Consider the following 23702-nt stretch of genomic DNA (forward strand, 5'->3'; position numbering starts at 1 on the left):
AGGAAATTGGTGGCACCTCCAAGTATTTTTCAGTTAATTCCTGATTAAACGTGAACATGTTGTTGAAGTTCATGGTAACGACTGATTTAAAGAGTGATGGTACCATATAAAAAAGGGGCTAACTTTGTGGTTACAGTTATTTCACCTGGAATAGCATCACAAGGATGTTGTGTTTCAGTCATGCCAGGCTGTGATCTGTATAAAGTTAGGATTATATTTTAAGTTAAACTACAGTTGTCTTTTTTTGTTCTGTCTTCTAACAAGAAGATATTTATTCTATCATGAGACCACTTCAACTGTCCATATACACTGAGGCATACATGCAGCGAAATCCTTGTACTGTTGATGGTCACCATTATTTAGTGATTCTGAACCTGACCCCCTAACAAAGATTACATCTGACTGTCAGATATTTATACAACCGCTGCTCCGAGGAGAGCTTCTGAACTTTGTACTGGTTTACTTGTGTAACTGGCTGGGGAGTGTAAATCCCTGAGTCTTGATTATACAATCTCTGCAAAGGCGAGGATTCGTTTTGCTTTCTTTGATTGTATTGCAGACATTTTCCTTAATGGAAGACCTCCTGCAGTATGAGTTATGGAAGGTGTATACTTTAGACAACAGAAACACCTGCCACAATATACCATACCAATTAGGGATAATGAACAGACTGCTATATAATCCTGGTTGCTATACACTGCATGAGAGGTGAAAGCAGCTCGCTGACAGTACCCTAGGTATTAAACAGTATAGCTAATCATAATGTCCTGTCATTTCTATAAGATCTGGTACAAGCCATCTGATACAAACAACAAATAAAATCAGGCTTTACTCTCTTATTTTTATATCACCCTTGGTGTACAAGCAGTCCCAGCAGCTCCATTTAAAAGTCATGATGGTGTTTGCTCTAGTTTTTAGCACGCCAAAGTGGAGGAATTCCTTTACATTTGAAATATGTCACTGTTATTGTTCCCTCATTTCTTACATCCAAGCGAATATCATTTCCCTTGGCATGAATTCGGAATGTGAAAAGAATCCCTTTGGCATCTATTCAAACAAACATCCTTTCGGCATGTTTAATATACAGAAAAAATAACCCAGGCAGACAGACAGATATAGCTGCGGTGTCCAACAATTATATTCGATTTTCACTAAAGTATCTTTCTAGAGCTTCTGTTGACGTAATTGTCCTGGGAATCAGCCTTGTTTGCATTTTGCTTAAAATAAATGAAGCAAGCATGAAAGCAGGCATTCCTTGTTCAGTTTTTGTTTGTATATTGATTTTCTCTATTTAGTTTCAGCAGAGAGACATTCAAATGGTCTCTACGTCACTCCTAATATCTCTGCCCCTGCTACTATTCTTACAGTAGTAGAAGTTATTGGATAAGCTCTGTGTCTTTATTTTGAAACTCCTCAAGAGCACATGCTATTTGAATGTAAAGTGTGGGAGTACTGTACATAAAGGGGGCTTCAGTTACCTGCATTGTCACCTAAAAACGGACAAATGTGTCTGTTCAGTGTTAAATGGCTCATGTTCCCTTGAATTACCTTTTTGCTGCTAATTTGTCAGTAACCTAACGCTGTTTCCTTTGGCCCCGGCGAAGGCCCTGCAAGGTGGTGGGGTTAAAGGTCAAAGAGGAACAGAAGAGGTCCTTTAGAGGTTTTTAATGGGGAGGAGGAGGTACTGGAAACAAATTATTAGATAAAGGCAGGCTTCCCTTAAAAAGTTCAACAGTTTCAAAATGCAAACAAGTGTCAAAAACAATTTTAATACAGGTAATTCGGGGTAAACTTCTTTCATGATAATGTACCAGTAATTGTCATGCCCTTGTAAATGGGATCAATGTAAAAAGGTCTAAATAACAGACTTCCAATTATTTACAATTATTTTTTCTCAGCTGGCACAGTAAATGGCTTGTTTTAAACACAGAACCTGTTCTGTTGCTCCCTCCTAAAGCTCCATGTGTTGTGTTTATTGTCAGGGTTTTCCTCTTGTTTATTCACAAGTCACAGGTCACTGACTAACAATCTCATTGTGCCACCCTTATCTGTGAGCCTGGCATTCATGGCGTCTGGTTTTTTTTTTAAAGCTTTTATATTTTTGCACAGTTCTGTAAAATAAAAGCAGTGTTCCAGTTGATAATCAACCAGGGCTTGTGAATAAAGGCAACATCAATAAGCCATGTAAAAACAATAGCATGTTCTTGAAGACGGCAGCTATGATGCTGGAAGTGAGGGTGGGTCTGGGAGGGCAGTAGGGCAGCAGGCAAGCCCAGCTGGGACAGGCCTGCCCAAGGAAGCAGAGAGGTGGCTGGGGTTATCTGATCAGGAAGCCCCCTGGTGTTGTTTGAGAGGAGGAGAGGGCCTAGGAGTCATACAGGCCTGTCGACTGCTCTAATAGCTTCCCCCTGCCCCTGGCACACTCTCCCAGTCCATCTCACAGGACAGCTCAGTATTGACAGGTCATTCTTCCTCTGTCTCACAGGACAGCTCACTATTGATGGGTCACTCTCGCTCTTCATCTCACAGGACAGTGACAAGACACAACAAGATGTGTGCCAATAACTACATCAAACAAATGTTAACTAGTAAACATTTATTCAACAGTTAACACATATTTTCATATTTATTTTAAAAGGGCAGTCTTTTGTATTAATACAATTGAATTCTATCTCTAAATACATGTATTGGTATAGAAAATATGTGAAACAATGTGATTTAGACCCCAGCCTCTAAACACTTGAAGCAACCTCTTGTAGGTTACAGTTTTTGCCATGTGAATAGCAATAGCATCTCGGCAATCTTGATTTGAGCTGCTTAGAGTAACTCACTTGAAAATGTCCCTGGCAACGAGTTGCTTGAAATATTGCTGGAAAGATTTGCCTGAAAGTTGGCTGGTTTTACAAGGGAATCGGAGAGTCTGCCATCTTTGAACCCAGGACCTGTGGGCCATCTGTAACCCTGTTTAATAGTTGGCGGTTGGTTCCCACACTGAAAAAAACAGTCCCCTAGCATCCTGTCTACACCACACTGCAGATGACTGAGTCTTCTTTTAATAATTCTAAAATACTTTACTGATTGTAGTCACTAGCATTCAGTATATTTTCAGATGAGCAATAAAGCAATATTACTTTAACAAAAATAAAGCAGTAGTTTGATATGCTATTGCTGTTCCTGCCTAGATTATTTTTTACCAGGCTTACTAACTCGTGCACTTGCTCAGTGCTCAGTGCACTTGCTTGGTCATTTCCCCTGGAAGGTGAAATTGTCCCTGCCCTTTAATTGATTTATTTACTAATATAAACCAACCAACTGCTTCCCCTGTTGACTCACATGCTTTCAGCCAGTGGCGTGCTTTTACCCAAAAGACACTGCAGAGGTGAAATGACCAGGCCATCACCTGAAAAAGGGGCATAGAAATGGAAAACTCTCTTTTGAGACAGCAAGAGTTTAGAGCATTGTATTAACTACATTGACTTTATGTCCAGAGCCATCTCAATTTGATGCCATTACCAGAACTAATAGTGCTCTCCTGTTTGTTTCCAGGTGAAGGGGTGTCTATCTGTAGAGTGAGTGTTGGTTGGCAGGTGATCACAGAGACTGAGGGAGTCATGGAGAATGAACATGTGCCCCCTACCTCAGGCTCCAGCAGCAGCAGCAGCAGCACCACCACAACCACCACCACTAGCAGCACTGTTACCAGCAGCAGCTCCAGCAACGGGAGGCAGCCAGTGCCTCAGATATCTGTATACAGCGGGATCCCAGACAGACAGACAGTCCAGGTAAGCTATGGTTGATGTTAGGGCTAAAACGGTTACTTCTTTGTCCGAGTTGAATAAAAGTAGAAATAGCTGACTAGTTGCCACTTAAAAATATATATATATATATATATATATATATATATATATTATATATATATATATATATATATATATATATATATATATATATAGGTTGCAACCACAACTGGACTTTTATCCATCTGACACTGCATACGTCATTTCTGCTTAATTTTAAACAGATAAATACAATTTTATTATTATTATTGTTATTTATTTCTTAGCAGACCACCTTACCCAGGGCAACTTACAGTTGTATAAAAAATAAAATACATATCAATAATTACAGTACAGTTAAGAGCAAGATACAAAATACAATGACTTCAGTCCTAATAAGAGCAAATACAAAACACAGTACGATTTAATTCAAGAGCAGATAAGTGTTGAGAGTTACATCAGGGTTAGCTATGAGTGCAAGTGAAATACAAGATACTACAGATTGGGTTGAGTGCAGGATTAAATACAGTGCATTAAAGACAGAGTACTATATTTTCCAGAGTATATTGGAAGAGTTGAGTTTCACAGTGTTGTCTGAAGAGGTGTGTCTTGAGGAGGCACCAGAAGGTGGTCAGGGACTGGACAGTCCTGACATCTGTAGGAAGGTCGTTCCAGCACTGCGGGGCCAAGTTAGAGAAGGATCAGGCTAGTAAGGACATGCTCGCTTGCTGCTAGTATACGCTTTAAATACAGAGAAACATTGTTCAATTAGTCGTCTTCTAGTTTCTGACACTGACTGTCACTTCTCTAATTCTCTAGTCGACTATTCAGTGCTATCCTTAGTTGATGTGAACTGTATGAACGTGTTTTGCTCTATAGTGAGTTTTCTTTGGTGAATTTTAAAAGTGAAGAAATTGCAAGTTGAATTACACAGTAAGTACAGGAGGATAATAGTTATGAAGCCACTATGAGGTGACATTCCATGGGTTTATACAACAATCCTCCTAAACATGTCAAACAAAAAAGTTAAATATTATGGGGCACAACATACAGATAATGCTAATTTGAAATCTTCCTTTGAATGCAATACCAAGTCCTTTACGAGGGGACTGTAGCACCATCTGCTGTTGGGAGGCAGGATTGCACTTAAGAACCAATGTGGAACTTTATTGCCATCTGCTGGTAAACTGCAGAACTTAAAAAAAAAAAAAAAGAAAAAAAAAACCTGACTAATATTTAGTGTGCAATGAAAAGTATGCCAACATATTCAGCTATTATGAGACATTTTACAGCATTATCACACAAATAAAAATATAGGACAGCAGTGTAACTGTGGACCAGGTAAATATTTTAACAGCCCATTTGTGTAATAAAATGTTACTTTTACCAAACATCCAAGATTAGTGCTAATCAGGGTCTATAAGACTAGCTGGTGTATACTTGAAGACACAGGTTTGATGGCTGGTTCACTGTGTGCTGCATGCTCTTCCATGGTTGTGGAGTAAGGCAGTCCTTTCACTGAGACATCCAAACAGATCTTTTGTCAGGATCAAAAGGCCCATGGCGCTTGTCAAAAATGGGAGTAGAGCTGGTTAACCATGGTGACCGGTTGAATTTCCCTGTGCTTAATCTGCAGGGACAGGGACTGTAAGAATTAGGAGACAGTTTGGAGTCTGTCAGGTACTGTAGTCTAGCAGTTATCACACTTAATGATTTAAAACATTCAGGTTTTCAACTTATCAAGTTTTTATACATATGTTTTTTGGCATAAAACTGGACTCTGAAGGGTTAAAAACAGCTGTGCAGTTTTAGATGTCTTTAGTTAAGGGCCAGCTGTGGCACTTGGAAACACTGCACAGCTTCCTTCAAGGTACTGTGCTTCAGCCTGCTGGAAGGGATCAATCCAGAGCGGTGTTTCTCAAAACAGACAAGGTATTAAACCAGAAAAGGAAGGCCTCTTAATAGACCCAGTTCCCCTTAAGAGGGCCCTGTCCATCACCGCACTGACTGCTGGATAATTGATGACCCTGGCAAAGGAGGTTGTCATGGTACCAGCCCTGACTGCACCTCAGGGGAATAGGCCTACTCCCCATCTCACTGCTGCTGCTAATTCCCTTTAAAGACTGCCCCAGAGCAGCATAGCCAAACAGTGAAGAAACCCCATTGGTGGATTATTAAATGGTGAAATAGGCTCACATCACATTTAAACATCATGTACACTTGTATCTTCCTGGTTGCCCAACTTACATACATTACCCTTACCCAATGGCCCATCAGAACAGAGGGTAACAGTGCAACATTTTCATTTATTCATTATATGAATCGTGTTTACCCTTCTGTAGTAGAGGCCGATATATCTACCTGATTCCATATAGACAAGTAGCCCTTATAGAGCCGCATTGTCACACTCTACTGGATTCTCACTAGGTGGCTTTCCTCTCAATGTTCAAATGCTTGCTGATTTAAACCAGGACCAGGAGATTGTTCAGTCAGTCCATTACAGAGGGATTACACCATCAATCCAAAGCACTAGCCGTGCCTTTTGATATATGTTACCGCGCTGTAACTAATTCCAGTCCCGTCTCTAGAATTTAAGATTACTGTGGTGTGTTCTACCCAGCTCTCTGCGTCTGATAAATCGCTTAGCTCTCGCTCTTATCCGGCTCTCTGTTCTACAGCTCTGTTTGTAAGGACAAAGAATGTTTTCCCGTGATTGACTGGATCAGGGCAGGATAATGGGAAACCACACAGCTATTGCAACTTTGAAAAATCTTTGCTTGGACCGTATTGATATAAGCACCCTTTCAGTTTCTATAGAAAGAAGTAGAAAAAAGCAAAACCACCATGCTAACCCACAAATGATTGGAAGTCATGTATGAAAAAATCATGTTGCTAGCCTTTTAATGGAACGAAAGCAGTGACTGTGAAAGTGCTGACAGCGAAGCATTGATATTATCATCTCAATTCTAATGAAGATGTGTTATCTGGGACCTTGTTTTAGACTGCTACCCCTGCTTCTGGAGTCACAAACTAGAAGACAGTTGAAGTTACCAGGAAACAAAAACATGAGTACAATTTCATTGTTACTTTCTTTTGTGATTTGTATTACATTTGCAGGGCTTGCCTTTCTCTGACAAAAAAAGCTCTTTAAAAATCTAAATCTGCATATTTTTGAGTGGCAATTCCAATATGCCTCCCCTTTTTTTGAAAGTACAATAGGGATGAATTTGGGGGTTAGGGGGTTACTGGAAAAAAGGTCAAAGGTGATTGGGGTCAGAGGTCATCCCTTTTTCTGCAGCTGGGGAGAATGCTGTTGCCTGGCAACCACTCTGGGAATGACAAGCATTTTCAGACAGGTTCTGGGGGGGGGGGGGCAGAGGTGAAGCAAACAGTCCCCACCCCCAATCCAGGCTACACCTACTGGGGAAAACGAGGGTCTGATTTGACAGGGGAGCCAGACTTCCTGCACACCCATTAATCAGATGGGTGGGGATTTAAAAATAGTGACAGCTTGAAAAACAAGGGGCCCCATATCTCAGAGAAAGAATCTCTGCTGTTTCAGTGGCCAGGGTGTTTGTGGATATCGTCTGTGGGATTCATATATGAACTTATTGAATTTTGCTATCAAGAGGGGAGAGCATCTTTGTGAAATCCACTCATCTGGGGCAGATTTACCTCCATCAGTCAGTGTGTTGCTGTACGCTGAGGAGGTTTATTTCATTGGTCTTAGCTTTGGGATCGTATTTCTTCTGTGATCCTCATTTCTTCACATAAGAGGGTCCTGCCAGGGTTACTATCTGGTATGTGTGTTTTATAATAATTATAATACAGTGTATTTTGTTTTGGGATCATGCTTGAATGGTATTGCAGTTCATTATGAAAATGTAGTATTACTGCCTCTATCAAATACCAGTTATTCTTAAAGGAGTAATTCCCCTTTTCATATGTAATATATTTCAAAAGGATGTTACTTTATGTGTTGATTATAGAGATTTGAGAAGCATAACTAAACATGGGAGCTGTTATACACAGTCATTTTCTAGTTTCCCCATGCATTTACCATAGTATACCATGATTTGCCATGTTTAATATAATTTACCTTATATGGGCTTTGCAGTGTTTCCCTATGTTTTACTATGCTTTCACTATGCTTTATTGATGTGCTTTTACTATGAGAAATTTTCATAAGGGAGATGGTAGCTTAAAAACTGACCCATGCACAAAAATACATTGTTTTATATTAGTGGCAAAAACATGATTCACTATAGTATACAATAGGGCTGGTGTACATATTGTGCATTTGTCTTTATATATAGGTTTCAGCTATTAACATACATACTGGCAGCTAAAAAAGAAATATTTAAGATGTTAAACAATGACTGCTGCTCCAAAAATCATACTGTCCAGTTGTTTTTCTTTACGTCAATCACAACCTAACTGTACTGCATTTTGAAAGGGTAAAAGTGTAAAACGCGTAATAAACATTATCTGGGGTTGGACCTGACTCGCACAGACACGAATATTCGATTGGTTATAGTGTGACAGGAAAGCCTCGGCGCTGTCCATCCATCACTGAGCTTGGAGCTATCTGGTCTCCCTTCCCTCCCCCCCTCTCCCTCTCCCTCGCAGACAGTAACCACACGTCACTCCTGACACACACAGGGCTGACCGATCCAATACAATGCTCCACTCCACTCCTGACACACACAGGGCTGATCGATCCAATACAATACTCCACTCCACTCCCGACACATACAGGGCTGACCGATCCAATACAATGCTCCACTCCACTCCCGACACACACAGGGCTGACTGATCCAATACAATGCTCCACTCCACTCCCGACACACACAGGGCTGACTGATCCAATACAATGCTCCACTCCACTCCCGACACACACAGGGCTGACCGATCCAATACAATACTCCACTCCCGACACACACAGGGCTGACCGATCCAATACAATACTCCACTCCACTCCCGACACACACAGGGCTGACCGATCCAATACAATACTCCACTCCCGACACACACAGGGCTGACCGATCCAATACAATACTCCACTCCACTCCCACACACACAGGGCTGACCGATCCAATACAATACTCCACTCCCGACACACACAGGGCTGACCGATCCAATACAATACTCCACTCCCCACACACACAGGGCTGACCGATCCAATACAATACTCCACTCCCGACACACACAGGGCTGACTGATCCAATACAATGCTCCACTCCCGACACACACAGGGCTGACCGATCCAATACAATACTCCACTCCCGACACACACAGGGCTGACCGATCCAATACAATCCTCCACTCCCGACACACACAGGGCTGACCGATCCAATACAATACTCCACTCCCGACACACACAGGGCTGACCGATCCAATACAATACTCCACTCCCGACACACACAGGGCTGACCGATCCAATACAATACTCCACTCCCGACACACACAGGGCTGACCGATCCAATACAATACTCCACTCCACTCCCGACACACACAGGGCTGACTGATCCAATACAATGCTCCACTCCACTCCCGACACACACAGGGCTGACTGATCCAATACAATGCTCCACTCCCGACACACACAGGGCTGACTGATCCAATACAATGCTCCACTCCCGACACACACAGGGCTGACCGATCCAATACAATACTCCACTCCACTCCCGACACACACAGGGCTGACCGATCCAATACAATGCTCCACTCCCGACACACACAGGGCTGACCGATACAATACAATACTCCACTCCCGACACACACAGGGCTGACCGATCCAATACAATGCTCCACTGAGGATCTGCTGGAGTGAGTCCTGCCTGAATGAGCGCTCTGTTAATATACACATCAAGGAGCTCCAGTATTCGGATGAACTCAAACCTCACAACTCAACATGGGGAACCACTATTGTATCAATAGAAAATCCACACCCAGTTGGCACATTCACAAGACCAGTGGCAAGCAAACACATATTCTGTTTGTTTATTAACCGCGCAGTGGAGTGAAAGTTGAGGAACTGTTTTTGACGCAGTGCTATTAAACATGACAACACTATAAAACCTGAAACCTACTGTACAGCAACCTGACATGTCAAATTGAATAGCATGTGCCGTGTTGCACAGTTTATAGAAATCAATCAATACACTGATCCAGTCTCACCATAATTTATATCCCTCATACATCACCTTATAGTCTATAGCAAGAAATGGCGCATTGAGAATTCCATTCAGGGGGGTTTCTACTCAGTGTATTGGATGGTTCCCAGTTCTGGACTCTGTGGTTGTGCAACGGTGGAACTTCAGAAGGCAGCAATTTCAAAGCAGACCAGCCTGTCCCGGGTCTTAGCTGACAAAAAAAGGAAGTTCGCTTGACAAGGTCTTGAACTCTGCTTTCTTGAAGTTGGAAAAAATTGGTAAAAGAAAAGCACATGGCCCCAGATTCAATAAACATTAATCAAAGTGTGTCACTCTTTGGGAAAAGCAAACAAACTGGTGACTAGCAATATTCAATGTGTATTTAGAAGCTTTTAGGTGGAGTACAATTCTTTGTTTTCTTTAGCAAACACAATATTATAAACTTCAGCTAATTAATTGATCATGTTTTTGGCTGGCACATCGGGTTGTCTTAAGCTGTAACACCCAGTTTATAGATTGGTAAAATTACTGGAACTTATAAGCTTGGTGGTACAGTGATGCAGTCCATATCAAGTAGGTTGGGGACAATGTCATATAAAATGAAGTTTGAACTTCCGCTTCACTATCCTTTTTGATTAAGTTTATGGTGATTATGAGATTCAGTAGCAGATTTTTTTTTTTTTACTTCACAAACTTCCATTGTGTAACAGCTTGGTACGGTTTGTATGGGGTGGGATCACAATATAGACCACTGTTTTATGTAAACTAGTATTGATACTTGCCTCGGTTTTAGGGGTAGCCAATAAGTCTTGCTTCTCTTTCCCAGAATCCTATTTCAAAGTAACATTGTAATGTGCGCGAGAGTTCCCATGCATTATCCATTCAGTACCCCGAAGCATTACCTGACCAGTGAATTCGAGAGAGGGGTGGAAAACTAGATGAAACAAGGTGGTCTCAACTTATTTCAGCGCCCGTGATTCTAAATGGCCCGCTGAAAGGCATTGGTTCCCCAACTAAAACATAGTCGGGGGGGGATCAAATTCAGTGCTTTGAATTTATGAAATAAATAAATGTTGTCACAACAAGACAGGTACTGCAGAAAAGCACTCTGTCACACTTTCATTTGGGTCTCATTTAGAGCACAGGGCTCTTTGTAAACCCCCCCCCCCCCCCAGCACTGTACAAGTTCCTTATAAACAAGTAAATAAACAACTCTTTGCAGCACTACTGTTCAACGCTGATGGATCTTCGGAAGTGAAGGGCAGTGCTGGGGGGCCCCTAGGGGCCCGGGAATGTGCCTGGCTGTCACGTTACATTGATTGATGATGCTCCTGTAATGGAGTGAGCTGACCCTTGCCATCTCTCAGTTGAGTCAGCCGCTTCATTTCAGCCAGGCAGCTATCCTATAAGCTCCTTTCACACTGGCAATCCTACCCAGGTCACAATCCCGCATAGTGTGAGACCACGTAGCTGGGTTAACCCAGGTCCCAGCAACCAACCTCAGGATGTGGGTCGAAATACTTTGACCTGGGTTGAGCGACACAAAATGCTTGATGGCTGTTCGTGGGCCAATGCAAAAACAGCCAGCCACGCCTGCGTGAAGGTCTCACTTCCACAAGGAATGTTTCTGTTTATTCTGTTTAGCCATATTTTTGCTTGAGACACATCATGAGCCAGATTGCAGCAGGAATGAAGAAACATTTGCCCTAATCAATCTAGAGAAGGTTGGATGGAAGCATCAGTAACAAGCTGCTTCTGGGGCATTGATAAGAGTCTTGTTTACTTGCATCTGTCACCCAGGTCAACCCTGCTTTATCAAAAGCAGTGTGAAACCTCGTAGCCGACACTCATGACACCGGGTCCTGCCCAGGTAGGTTCTGACCAGGGTAGATCAGCCAGTGTGAAAGGGGCTTTGGCATATCATTTTTACTTGTATGTAGTGATATATATATAAATAATATACACACACACATATTGTTAAAACTTGGGTAGGACATTCTTTACCACAAAGTCTTTGGCGCATGTATATGGTCTAAAACAGGCTATGACGTAGAGAGCTTTGAATACTTGGAGTCTGTTTTCTGCAAGATGTTACTCAACATTATGTGAGTGAAGGTCCAGGGGTATTCAACCAGTTTTTCAGAAGCCCTCTGTAAATGGTTGTTTTTAAAAATAATTTGGGTGGCCAGACAGCCCCAGCGCTTCGTCACTTCTTCAGTGCTGCGTTACTTTCCTCAGGGTATATATTCCCAGTAGCCAACAGCACTCTTATTTACTCTTATTCATTCTTATCATCGTCCCTTCTCCACCTCTACAGCAACCCCCGAGGCTTATATATGTGGGAGCTCCAATCGCCCTAATATAACTATCGGGCATACATTGAAATAATCCCAATGAGCAAGAGTCCTGTTGTATCAGTATACTGTTGCCATTTCTATGTTTTTTCCCATTTGCAAATCATGTTCTGTTAAATACTGGGCCGTTCGCCTTGCGCTCCTTTCTAACTGTGAATGCTTTCTGTCTCCCTGCGTGGTTCCCTGTGCGTCTGTCTCCTAGGTGATCCAGCAGGCCCTGCATCGGCAGCCCAACACCGCGGCACAGTACCTGCAGCAGATGTACGCCGCCCAGCAGCAGCATCTCATGCTGCAGACTGCTGCCCTCCAGCAGCAGCACCTGAGCAGCGCGCAGCTCCAGAGCCTGGCAGCCGTGCAGCAGGTACAGACTCGGACCCGCCTCGCTGCTCCACACTCTTCAAGGGACCTCCGCTATTACCAGACCAGTCACAGCAATGGGGGCTGTTTTACACATAGTTCTTAGAGTGCATGGCTATCCCTCCTGCCTGATATATGAATAGCACCAAATACAGTTCTTAGCTAGGACACTGAAGAAGGCTCTCGCCCCAACCGTCTGTCTATTTGACTTATCTAGCTTTACTTCATGGAAATTGAGGCGTGTGCAGCTTGTGAACGCTAAGGGACACTGGCTACAGAACTCGTCGTTCTAAAGGTTAAACATCTAATCCAGATCTTGTATTTGCCCTACTGCATAGAAACAGGTCAATAAATAGGAACAAAAGGTCTGCCTGAAGTCTTGGTTATAGTCGAATACAGTGGCCTATTTGGTTTCTACCCTTTCACAGTGCATTTCCAAGTATAATCCTTCTTATTTGCACGGTTAGGCAGTATACTTTATAATAGTGTTGGGATAGGGTCTCAGAGGGGCTTATCTGTTAAAAGCACGGCCTTGTGGTGTGCAGGGTGAGTTGTAGAGTCAGGGGAGTGCAGATTCCAGGATGTGCAAAGTTGCCGGTTTTCACTGAACTCCACAGGGAGGTTCGCGTTGGCTCTGGTGCTCCCATGGTCCTAGGGAGGAAAAATCATCAGGGACAGCTTCTGAGTTGCTGTGGATATTGCTGCATAATTGGATATTCTAAATTGGGGAGAAAAAAAAACAGGGTTAAAATAATTGCCGTACAATTACTTATGCTTGTTTTAAAATTCAAAAGAATTGAAATACTGTATAATAATATAATGTTTCATTTTGAATTGGCTGTATAATAAGAACCATGTTGCATAACAGAAATCTAGAAGTTATGCTAAGATTATGCAATGCCATAGTTAAACCTAGAATACTGTGTGCAGTTCTGGTCATCTTCCTACAAAAAAGACTTCATTGCACTCGAGCAGGTAGCGCAAAGGACAACTTGGCTGATCCCAGGACTTCATGCATGAGCTATGAAGACAGGTTAGAATAACTAAATCAGCCTAGAAACAAGAAGAGTTGTAAATGCATGGGATAGTCTACCAGGTGAAGTAGGATCTAAAAGATTGGGAACATTTACAAAAGCTTTTAAATTAGTTTCCCCCAGTAGGGGAGAATGGTGCGCTTACAAGGGACAAGCCTTGATGGGCAGAATGGCCTTTTCTCCTTCCCAGACTTTTCTTATGTCTATCAAGTGCCCCCGCCCCTCCGCTCCCAATCAAACTACCCAGAAAACAGCATGTATCCAAATATAAACCCTTGACCTTATTTGCTTGCTTATACTCTGTGCTTTATAATACAGACAGTAGCCTTTGCACTCTGCACACTGTAATGTATTGTCAGTGTCACTTTAAGATGCGTCTCTTGCCTGCAGGGCTGGTGTGCCTGACCCACCTCTTAGTGTTAGAAGGACTGGAATTTGTATCGATTAGATATCAAAGTTTACACAGAGCGAAATAGATGAGTTCAGTCTCAAACACTACCGGCTGATTGCAGGTTTGAAACAGACGACCTTCCTGTAGCAAATTGAAAATAAATTGGCACTTTTTAAGGCGAGCGGTCGGAGAAATCAAACGCAGAAACCGTTTGACCCAACTCAAGGGAGTTATTTTACTGATCGAAACAGCTCTTTATCAATAAATTGACTGCTTCACTGCTCCACTAAAATTTTGTTTGTGTAAAATGTTTTTTAAAAATTAAACATTTTAGTAATAATTGGCACTAGGACCCTTGGAGGTGGCAGCCCTACCGACAATATAACTTCCCTCTTGTGGTTGAGGCTCCGGTCTGAATGGCAGGATTCAGGTGCGCTCAGATTCGAGTTAAGCGAGGAAGCTCTCGTAGCCCCTCACTGCTGTGTACAAGATGAACTGTTTGAGATTAATGTGGGCAAATACTAACGTTCCCATTAGCCTAATGGAGCTGTTGAAAGAGTTTATGATTCTCGAGTGTTCTGATGAGGAGTGAAAAGACCCTTTCAGGGAGTTCAGCCTGGCTAATTGATGACCAGCATGTCATGCCCGGTTTATCCAAGCATGTTTCCCATGAGGCTGGCGAAACATGAGAGGGAGGACTGAGGCACCCCCCTTGTGTTGCTGTTGAGATAAGTCAGCTAAGCATTCCAGAGTCGCTACCAGTAATTTAACTATACATTTGAATGTTATGAAAAGATTTTTAGTTCAGATGCGTTCTTACAAACATGTCCTGTATTGTTAGTTTTTTTTATTCATGTTTTTCTTTGATTTAAATACAACAGTAAATAGATATTAGTAAAAGACATGTGGTTTTCTGTTCAGTTTTCTGAATTAACTCTAGGATTAAGCATGATTAAAAGTTGAAATGTTTCATCTTTAACATATTGGGAATGTTTGTGCCCAGTCAAAAAAGCTAGCAGAAGCTGCCCTCCATTTATTTCTATAAATCACTAAAACATGCATTTGTGTGGAAGAATGTATGTGTACAGCTTTTAATTGTATATGAAATAAATTGGCATACCCTGCACACTTACTACTATGATAACAACATTGAAACTGTTAACACTTCAATCGGAATTGATGGGCATTGAAGCAGTTGTACAAACAGCAACTCAAAAGTAAATAGTTGCAGTGTTAGAATGAACACTAAGTAACTTATCTGAATAACTTCCATTGTGTACCTGCTTAACATATTAGAGTATTCTACTGGTGGTCTTGATATCATTAATGAAGATAACTTGTATGGTAGGCAGTGGTACTCAATCCTGGCCCTCGAGATAGAATCAAGTCCAGGTTTTTACTCCAACCAGGTTCTAAAGTAAGTAATTGAACCTGCTGAGAGGCACTTAACTAATTAGGACCTGTTTGGAATGAAGACCTGGACTGGAATAGATCTCAAGGGCCAGAATGAAGTAGTACTACTAGTCTTTGGGTAACCCCAATATCCAATTCATCCAAATAGACCATGTGGTCTATTTTAATGATCTAAACAGTGGTAGATCAAAATACAGCCACTATTAAATTCCAAGTTAATCCAGTTGAGGTTTTCCCCAGTGAAATGAAGTCTGAGAAACATCAGGTTCTTGCATTCCAGAGCAGCGGTATAAAGACCAGCCTCCTGTTTATTAAAATAGACCCTCTCCATGCCTCATGTTCTTAATGCGTGAAATCCTTTCTGTTTCCTACTCCGTTTGTATTGTAACCCGTTTTCTTTCAAGATAAGTTACTGTTTAACCAGGGCTCTGTCTCTCTGAAAGCATCCATGTGGTGCCTTGTGATTAATGGGTGCATATTTAACCCAGAATCCCTCTCTGCCTCTCACACACAGGCCAGCCTTGCTGCTAGCAGACAGGGCTCCAACCAGAATGGGAGCACTTCTCAGCAAACCGGATCATCACAGACTACTGTAAGTGAAACAGTATTATACACCTCACAGACAGTCTTTCTACTGCAGGGAACCTCACTGTAACCATGGAATTATACTATAAACTTCATGGAATTATAGTATAAACTTCATGGAATTGTATTTATTGGCAAACTGCAGGTTTAAAATGTTTTCCACTGTAATAAACTGTGTCCATAACACTTTACATTAAACCTGCAAGAGTAAATAACTGAAATTCATCAAGAATGGATGATTACTTCGTTTGAAGCCAATTGGAAAGCGGTCAGCCCCTCATTACTGTTACACAAACTCTTCACACTTCCATTGAGCAAGACTGACATCTGGTGGCCAGTTTGGGGATTTGTCTCTTAAATTTGCAATAGGCTTCATAATATATATAATTTCAGATGACAGATGAATATAGATTACTACATGTCAAGAGGAGGGCTTGTGCATATCTGTATGACAGAATAGCTCTGTAAGAGCGTATGTAAGTCTACGTACACCACTCGTTAGAAAAAGATACATAACGCCTTGGTTGTAGCGACTGATTTTTAAAGAAAGGGGCTTGTTACTAGGAGGTCCCTGGTTCAAATCCCAGCTCAGCCACTAACTCACTGTGTGCGCGTGACCCTGAGCAAGTCACTTAACCTCCTTGTGCCCTGTCCTTCAGATGAGATGTAAAAAACAAGGTCCTGTTACAAGTGACTCTACATCAGCAGCAGTTGTTGATGCATAATTCACTCTCTAGTCTCTGTAAATTGCTTTGGATAAATGCGTCTGCTAAATGACTAATTAATAATAATGTTAGGTGTCCCATTGTTTATGGGAGCCCTTTTTAAAAACAATTTTAAATAGAGGCTTCCAACTTAAAACTGAAGAAAAGGCGAAGTAAACGCTGAAGTTGCCTGTAACTATACTGAGCCCTGTCTGACATCACAACTGTCATAGAGCACTACAATAAAGTCAAAGAAAAATCCCAAATTCAGGCAGATGCTTTCGTCCAGAATACTGTCTGTACGTATCACACGGCCAGTCTCTCATCCCTTTCTCCCTCTCTCAGCTTAACCTAGCCACCTCCCCGGCTGCAGCCCAGCTGATCAGCCGCGCACAGAGTGTGAACTCTGCTGCCTCTGGGATCGCACAGCAGGCTGTCCTCCTCGGAAACAGCTCCACCACCGGCCTCACGGCCAGTCAGGCACAAATGTACCTGCGCGCACAGATGGTAAGCACCAGCAGGGGGCAGCACCTACACACATACACGCATACAGGAGAGTCTATTTTAATGAGATTAATGTTAGGTAGCCCTTAATCCGGCACACCTATGCGAGGAAGTCTAATACATGCATAAAATGTGCGTTCTTCTTAATGGGACCCTTAAGAAATTATTGACACTTCACTGTGTATGAATACATACAAATACAAAAGTGATGAAGTCCAGTGATAGAAGTATATGAATCAAAACTTACAGATTGAAGACGTTGAAAAATACTTTTGGTCGAAACATTTGTCAAAAACGCTGCTGGGACTGGTAAACAAACATTGAACACTGAATGGTAAAAACAGTTGAAAGGTCAGTGTGAGAGGATATTGTGGACAGCAGCTTTTAGTGCGGCACTCATTAGATCATTGTTATAGACCCTGATGCGTATCTGTCTGTCTGTCTGTCCATACTGTGTTGTATATAAATGATTTGCATTATGTTTGTTGGGTTATATCCACAAAGCATTTATCACAGTGCTAATATTGCATTGTTTTGTAATGTTAATGTGCAAGCTCTTAAACTAACCTGCAGAGTTCTATAATCCATGATAAGTGCTTTGTGAACAAGCCCTGCTGTGTGTAGCCATGTGTGTTTGTGTTCATGGCACTTGCATGTAGTTTGTGTGTTTGACTGCATCCATTTTTCATTTTGAAGACACTGACAGTTTGATTGGCGACATTCTAGTCCAAACGTTCGGCGTTGAATCTCTTGTGTTGCTTTTAGTATTTCTAGATGTATGTAAGTAGCAATAAAATATCAACTTGTATGCAGTCGCAGTGTTCCTTCATACCATCTGATACATATCACAAGCTCAACACCAGCAGCAATGTCCTTTTGTATTTGAATTGATCTGTTATACGATTCGCCCGAGACAGAAACCACAGCCAGAATGAATCAGCGCTCCTCTCGTGGCCTGTGGTATTAAAAACAGAATCCCTCAAGCATTGAGAAACGCAACGAAGCGTGTTTGTTGTGAACGCATGGGTATCAATTTGTCTCTTAGATAAATCACTTGCAATATCTAAGCAACAGTTCATTTAACATTCAACAAATTAATAACACCTAGAAACCACTTTCTAAAGAGTGGTCAAGTAGAACTGGAACTCCAAGCCCCTCACTTAGAAACAGTTCGCTTAGCAACAGGTTGCCCAAGTAACATAGGACTTGCCTAGCAACAGCTCTCTCGGGCTGCCCCTGATTTGGTAGCAGCTTCAGCAGCAGAGCTGTTGGATAACGGTAAAGTGAACCCTTGGGATAGCTGACCTTTTTTAAACAGCACAGTCTCTTGCAATTGGTGTGAAACACCCTATTTGCTTTGAATTGTTTCTAACCTAATTTCACCGCAGCTGCACTAATGTAACGTGACCACACATTGTACTGATAATAGAGGCTTGGCATATCAGTAATCTTATATCAGAGCTGATAATGGGTAAAACGTTAGAGTGCTTTAAGGAATGTCTTAGTAAGGACTGTTTTTAAAACCCATTGATCCTCAGTGAAGTTTGCAGTTCATTCAGCATTTCTGTTTGAAAGGGGCTTAGTAGTTTGTTTTCATTTTAAACTGGTTTGTAAACAGTCCTTAACATAGTTCTGAAATCTGTGTTTGTGAATTAGGAACAATTCCAAAAATTGTTTTCTATTTCTTCAAGTTAATTCTGTCAGTGCAAAAGCACCTTTGTATACCAAGGCTATGGGAAAAAAAAAAAAAAAATCCCATATCTCACTGCAGTTTATTCATGATGAATCTAGACCATAATCTACCACAAAGAGATGAATAAGAGATCTGAGATCTCTCTCCCAACTGACCTGGAGCCAATTACAATGTAATTGTGCATTTTGTAATTAATTATAATTGAATTGTACCATATAATTGATCAATTACAGTGCAATTACGCATGTATCTGTTATTCGATCATTATTCATGTATTTTCAACGACCTTTCGTGACCCCATTTGTTTGAAAACCGTATGTTTCTGTATTTGTACCTGTGGTTATTTCTGGGTTATTTAGCGTGACTAGAGTAAACATGTTAATGCGTAAAGTTGTTTATGCTTTAATGTAATTGAATTCTAATTGTTACTGCAGCATAATTGTAACTGTAATTTAACAAAATAGCATTGTAATTATATTGCATGCAGTATTCAGTGATACAAGATCATATCAACGCCTTAATAAAGCTTCGCTTTCTTTTTCTGTTTCACTCTGTTCTGCATACAGGCACACAAGCTTATCTAACGAATAGTGTAGCCCCCACACACACAAACATGGCTTTTTGTGCGATTATATGGTAAACTCCATTGAACAAACCCACGATGTTTTTTTTGTAACAGAGCGGTTTGCTCACACTGTATGGTACGTGATTGAAATGTTTTCTTAGTTTCTCTGTGGCTGTGTCTGGTATTGAGGTCATTTTGATGTGATTTTCAGGCACAGCAGAGTAACCTTGTGCAAGTAGCTAGGAGCCTAGGCCGTGCTGTCCCTTTGTCCCCTCAGCTCATTTTCACTCCAACCGCTACAGTCACTGCCATCCAGCAAGAGGTCTCCAATCAGTCTACTGGCCAACAAACAGCCTCTTCCCAGGTAAACAGCCTGTTTAATACAGCCTACTGTTACTACTGTGGGGAAACTGTTCCTGCACATCCTGCAAGCTTCACTAGAGGGCAGCAGAGAACTACTGACTATCATAGCCTTGACAAGCCTTGATGGGCCAAATGGCCTTTTCTCGTTCTCAAACTTTTGGTATTACCCATGGCAGTTTATTAATGACAAATAGTATTTTATTCCATACCAGTATACTTTACTATCACCCACAGTCACTTGTTCACTGTGTTTAGCAATGTTTGTGAAACCATTTTTCTATATTAATGTATTTCTGTAGAATATCACATTCCAGCTTCAAAGCATGTGAAATATAACCCATACGCATACCCATGGCTTACAAGTGGTTTTATGGTCACAGTTAGAATCAGTAAAAAAACAAAAAACAAGGGAAATTAAATTTACCCACAGTACTCTTCAGAGTGTTTGGTATGCCCTTCGTTAATGCAACAATTTCTCTCTTAAAAAGCTTGACACAGCATGAATGGGCCTCCAGTCCTACAATCCTTTCTTTCAGGTCCAGAACCTGGCTCTCCGCAGCCAGCAGGGCCCGACCACAGCCTCCCCTTCCCAAGCTCAGCTCCAGAGCCTGGGTCTCAAACCGACCCCCGGCAGCCAGGCTGCTCCCCCCGCTGGCTCTGCTGCCTCCCAGCCCAAAGCTTTAGGGCAGGGGGCCTTGACTCTGGTGGGGAAGGGAGCCTCGTGTGAAGTCTCATCGGAGGGAGGGAAGAAAGGAGAGAGCCCGGCCAGCCTGGAGACTCGTGTGGTGACCGTTAGCAGGAATGTGACGCCTGTGTGCAGCCACCCCCTCATCACTCCAGGTAAGGGTTCAGGCTTCATCCATTACTTAAAAACACTTAATCGTTGTGTAATGGATCACCGCCTAGTGGCTGAGGAGTTAATAACACTGACATCAGCATAAGACATGTACTTACCTCTCGTCTGTAGAGCTGGCTGTTTAGTTGAATGGTAAGGCGTTCATCTTTGAACCGTATGGTTTGCGTTTTGTGTCAAGCCAATGCCTTTCCATTCAATTCAGTGGGCTGAGGTGTCGGTTCATTACAATTAGCAAAAGGTTTTTGGTGAAAACTCAATTCTCACTGCTTGTAACTGAAGTCAAAAAGCAAAATCTCAAAAGGTGTGCATTTATTTTAATAAACCCCAAATTCACTGAAGATAATGGTACAAGTACTAAACATAATATAGACAAATGTTTTCAATCTTTGTCTTTAATGCTGTGATATAAATATACAGTATATTTGGTGTAGGAGACCACACTGAGTCAAAGTGCACCTCAATTAATTTACACCGTGTCACCCAGGGGAGTGGCTAAAACAGCAAGGTGTCTATTATAAAATGCAATACATTGACAAACTATCCCTAATTCAAAATGCTCAATCAGAATTTGCAGGTAAAACTATAGAGAAAAGTCAAGCAGACACAAATTTGACATTTCAGAACCTCTGTGCAAAACACTAAATTGATGGATTTAATATCGCTATACATCGATTATTGTACCCAACCCTAGTGCAAATGATGCCCCTCAATGTAATGTGCTCAGTCTAGGAGTGTATTGTTGTGTGCGTGGGTGTCTGTGTGGATTAATGTCTGTGAATGAGTAAGCCTGTGTGTTTGTGTGCAGCCATTCAAATGAGCGCTGTCTGACTAGTAGAATAAAGGCCTGAGGTCTGAATTGAATCTGGCCACCGCACTTGAGGAAATGACTAATTTGGTTGCCGTGGTGATGACACCCATAGAGCAATCCTGCCTGATGATCCAAGGAGAACCCCCTGGTGTCTGTGTGCAGCACGCATGTGCTGTTTTCAATGTACTCATCTATTTCATATTATTTTATACATTGACTTTATTTTCTGCTTTTACATCTGAAAAGCAGATCATTTATATGACAAGGGAACCCCAAGGCCAATTTTAACATGGATACATAGTGACACTGCATGGGTATTCCTTCCCCCCAGAATTAAAATTAATTCACTAATTCGATAGATCAATATTGTTTTTAACAGAAAAGCTAAATAACAGCCTTTTTTCTGCAGTAAAATTATTAAAATAAAATCATAATTCAATAAAATAGCTGTTTGCTGCTTAAGGTGATACCAAGCTTTTGGGTTTATTAATAATGAACTCATCAGTTTCTTTATTACCTTATGTGGTTGCTATAGTAATTTGAATTTAGTGGATATTCATACTGTATAGTTCTGTACCAATAGCATAGGGGAATTCCAGATTCCACTCCACTCCCCTTGTCTTCTCTCAAAGTCATTGTGGTTGTTTGCGAAGAGTGAAATTATTGCAGTCCATGCTATAAAGGTAACAGTTGCAGGTACCTCTTGGTATTTAATCACGTCCTGTCCTATCCTGTGGCTCAGTTTGCCTCCAGTGGTCTTGTTAGGCCATGTGACCTTCTGCACAGGAAGTGATACGATACCAGGAAGACACAGTTTCATCATTGCTGATCTTCAGCGTGCATGTCCCAAATTCCATGTTCTGGAACCAAAAGTTATAGTGTAAGTGAGAGAAAAGGATTTATAGCCCTGGTGAGCTCTCCATGGAATGAGTAAGGGGTGGAGAGATCGAGCAGGAAGGTTCACTTAGCCTGGAGTTAAGCCTCGAATCAGTATTCAGGCAGTGTCTTCAGACTCGTTTGGAGAGGTGCTGGGGCTTCTTCAGTACAGCAGCTTGAAGAAAACGTTGGGAAATCTGGAAGAAGCAGCTGAGAAAACAAAGGTGCACAAAGACGCTGCTGTCCAGTAATGTTAAAGACACAACAGATGTTGAGCATGGAAAAAATGCATCTGTGCAGAGTGGTCACATTTTACTGTTAAAGCACAGCTTAGAGGGCTTTATTGCAATCCTCTTTGAACGAGGAGGAGGGCAATATGCTGTTAAAAACGTAGAGTACAGTGGGATTATAAAGGGTCCCTGTACACAGATACTTACAGCAAGTTATAGGTCTAAGGTGAATCTGTCTGTGTGTGTCTCGCTAACCTCAAACAATTCTGGAGACTATTAGGAGACTCCTTAATAAAGTGGTCTGGTCCAGTTTTGTGCCGTTGAAAGTGTCTCTGTCTGTGTTTCTGATTTGTATTTGCATTTGTATTGTTTTTTTTTATTGATATATTGGAGGTGGCTTTGACACACTTCAGTGTTTCACATCTAGAGAACCACTTGTCCAATTGCAAGGAAACTTGTTTAAGACATTCTTGAGTCTTTGAGAGATCCAGAACTCCTTTAGGAGGTTCCTGCCCATCTGTCTTTACATATGTACGCATGTTATACATTTTGCAGGAGTAGGATTGCTGATTAAAATGCCAGATGGAAAAGAAAGACTGGACACTCAAACGCTTGCAGTATAATCTCAGAGCTGCAGTGGGTTAGCAGGGAGGTTTGCAGCTGACACAGAGCAGTTCAAGCACAGCCAGGCAGGCAATGTGGCACAGGAGTGTTGCATGCAACATCTTCTTCCAACCACCTGCAAACTGAGATTGCGGCTTAGTTTGTGGTTCTGAAACCTAAATGAGCTACATCCATCTTTCACATTTAGCCACTAAAAGAGTGTTTTGTTATTTAAGTACTGGAGACATGTATGCAGGTCCAGGAACGGTAACCCCACTCTAAACAACAGACTGCTGTTTCAGTATAGGAAAGATCTCTCCAATCAAAACAGCAAGGCTAGTAAACTAAAGTAACTTGGTGCTAAAAATGAAAGAATTGTATTACCAATTGAAAGCCTTTTTAACAAGGAGTGCAGCTCAAAGCTTTCAGAGATGT

General features: G+C 41.7%; 1 protein-coding gene across 8 annotated transcripts in view; it reads left to right on the forward strand.

Moving 5' to 3' along the window:
* The window catches only part of LOC121328601 (polyhomeotic-like protein 2), a 68332-nt gene that overhangs the window by 26455 nt on the left and 18175 nt on the right, over nt 1-23702 (forward strand). For 4 of the 8 annotated variants that reach the window (XM_041273415.1, XM_041273419.1, XM_041273418.1 and 1 more), the window contains 6 exons: nt 3547-3782; nt 12488-12646; nt 15995-16072; nt 17115-17276; nt 19743-19895; nt 20431-20734. In XM_041273415.1, coding sequence (XP_041129349.1) covers nt 3612-3782; nt 12488-12646; nt 15995-16072; nt 17115-17276; nt 19743-19895; nt 20431-20734 — 1027 coding nt within the window. In that variant the 5' untranslated portion in view covers nt 3547-3611. The remainder of the gene's footprint in view (nt 1-3546; nt 3783-12487; nt 12647-15994; nt 16073-17114; nt 17277-19742; nt 19896-20430; nt 20735-23702) is intronic. The other 4 variants (XM_041273420.1, XM_041273426.1, XM_041273421.1 and 1 more) reach the window with 2 other exon arrangements.

This window comes from Polyodon spathula, chromosome 16, assembly GCF_017654505.1.
Source record: "Polyodon spathula isolate WHYD16114869_AA chromosome 16, ASM1765450v1, whole genome shotgun sequence".
Taxonomy (NCBI): domain Eukaryota; kingdom Metazoa; phylum Chordata; class Actinopteri; order Acipenseriformes; family Polyodontidae; genus Polyodon; species Polyodon spathula.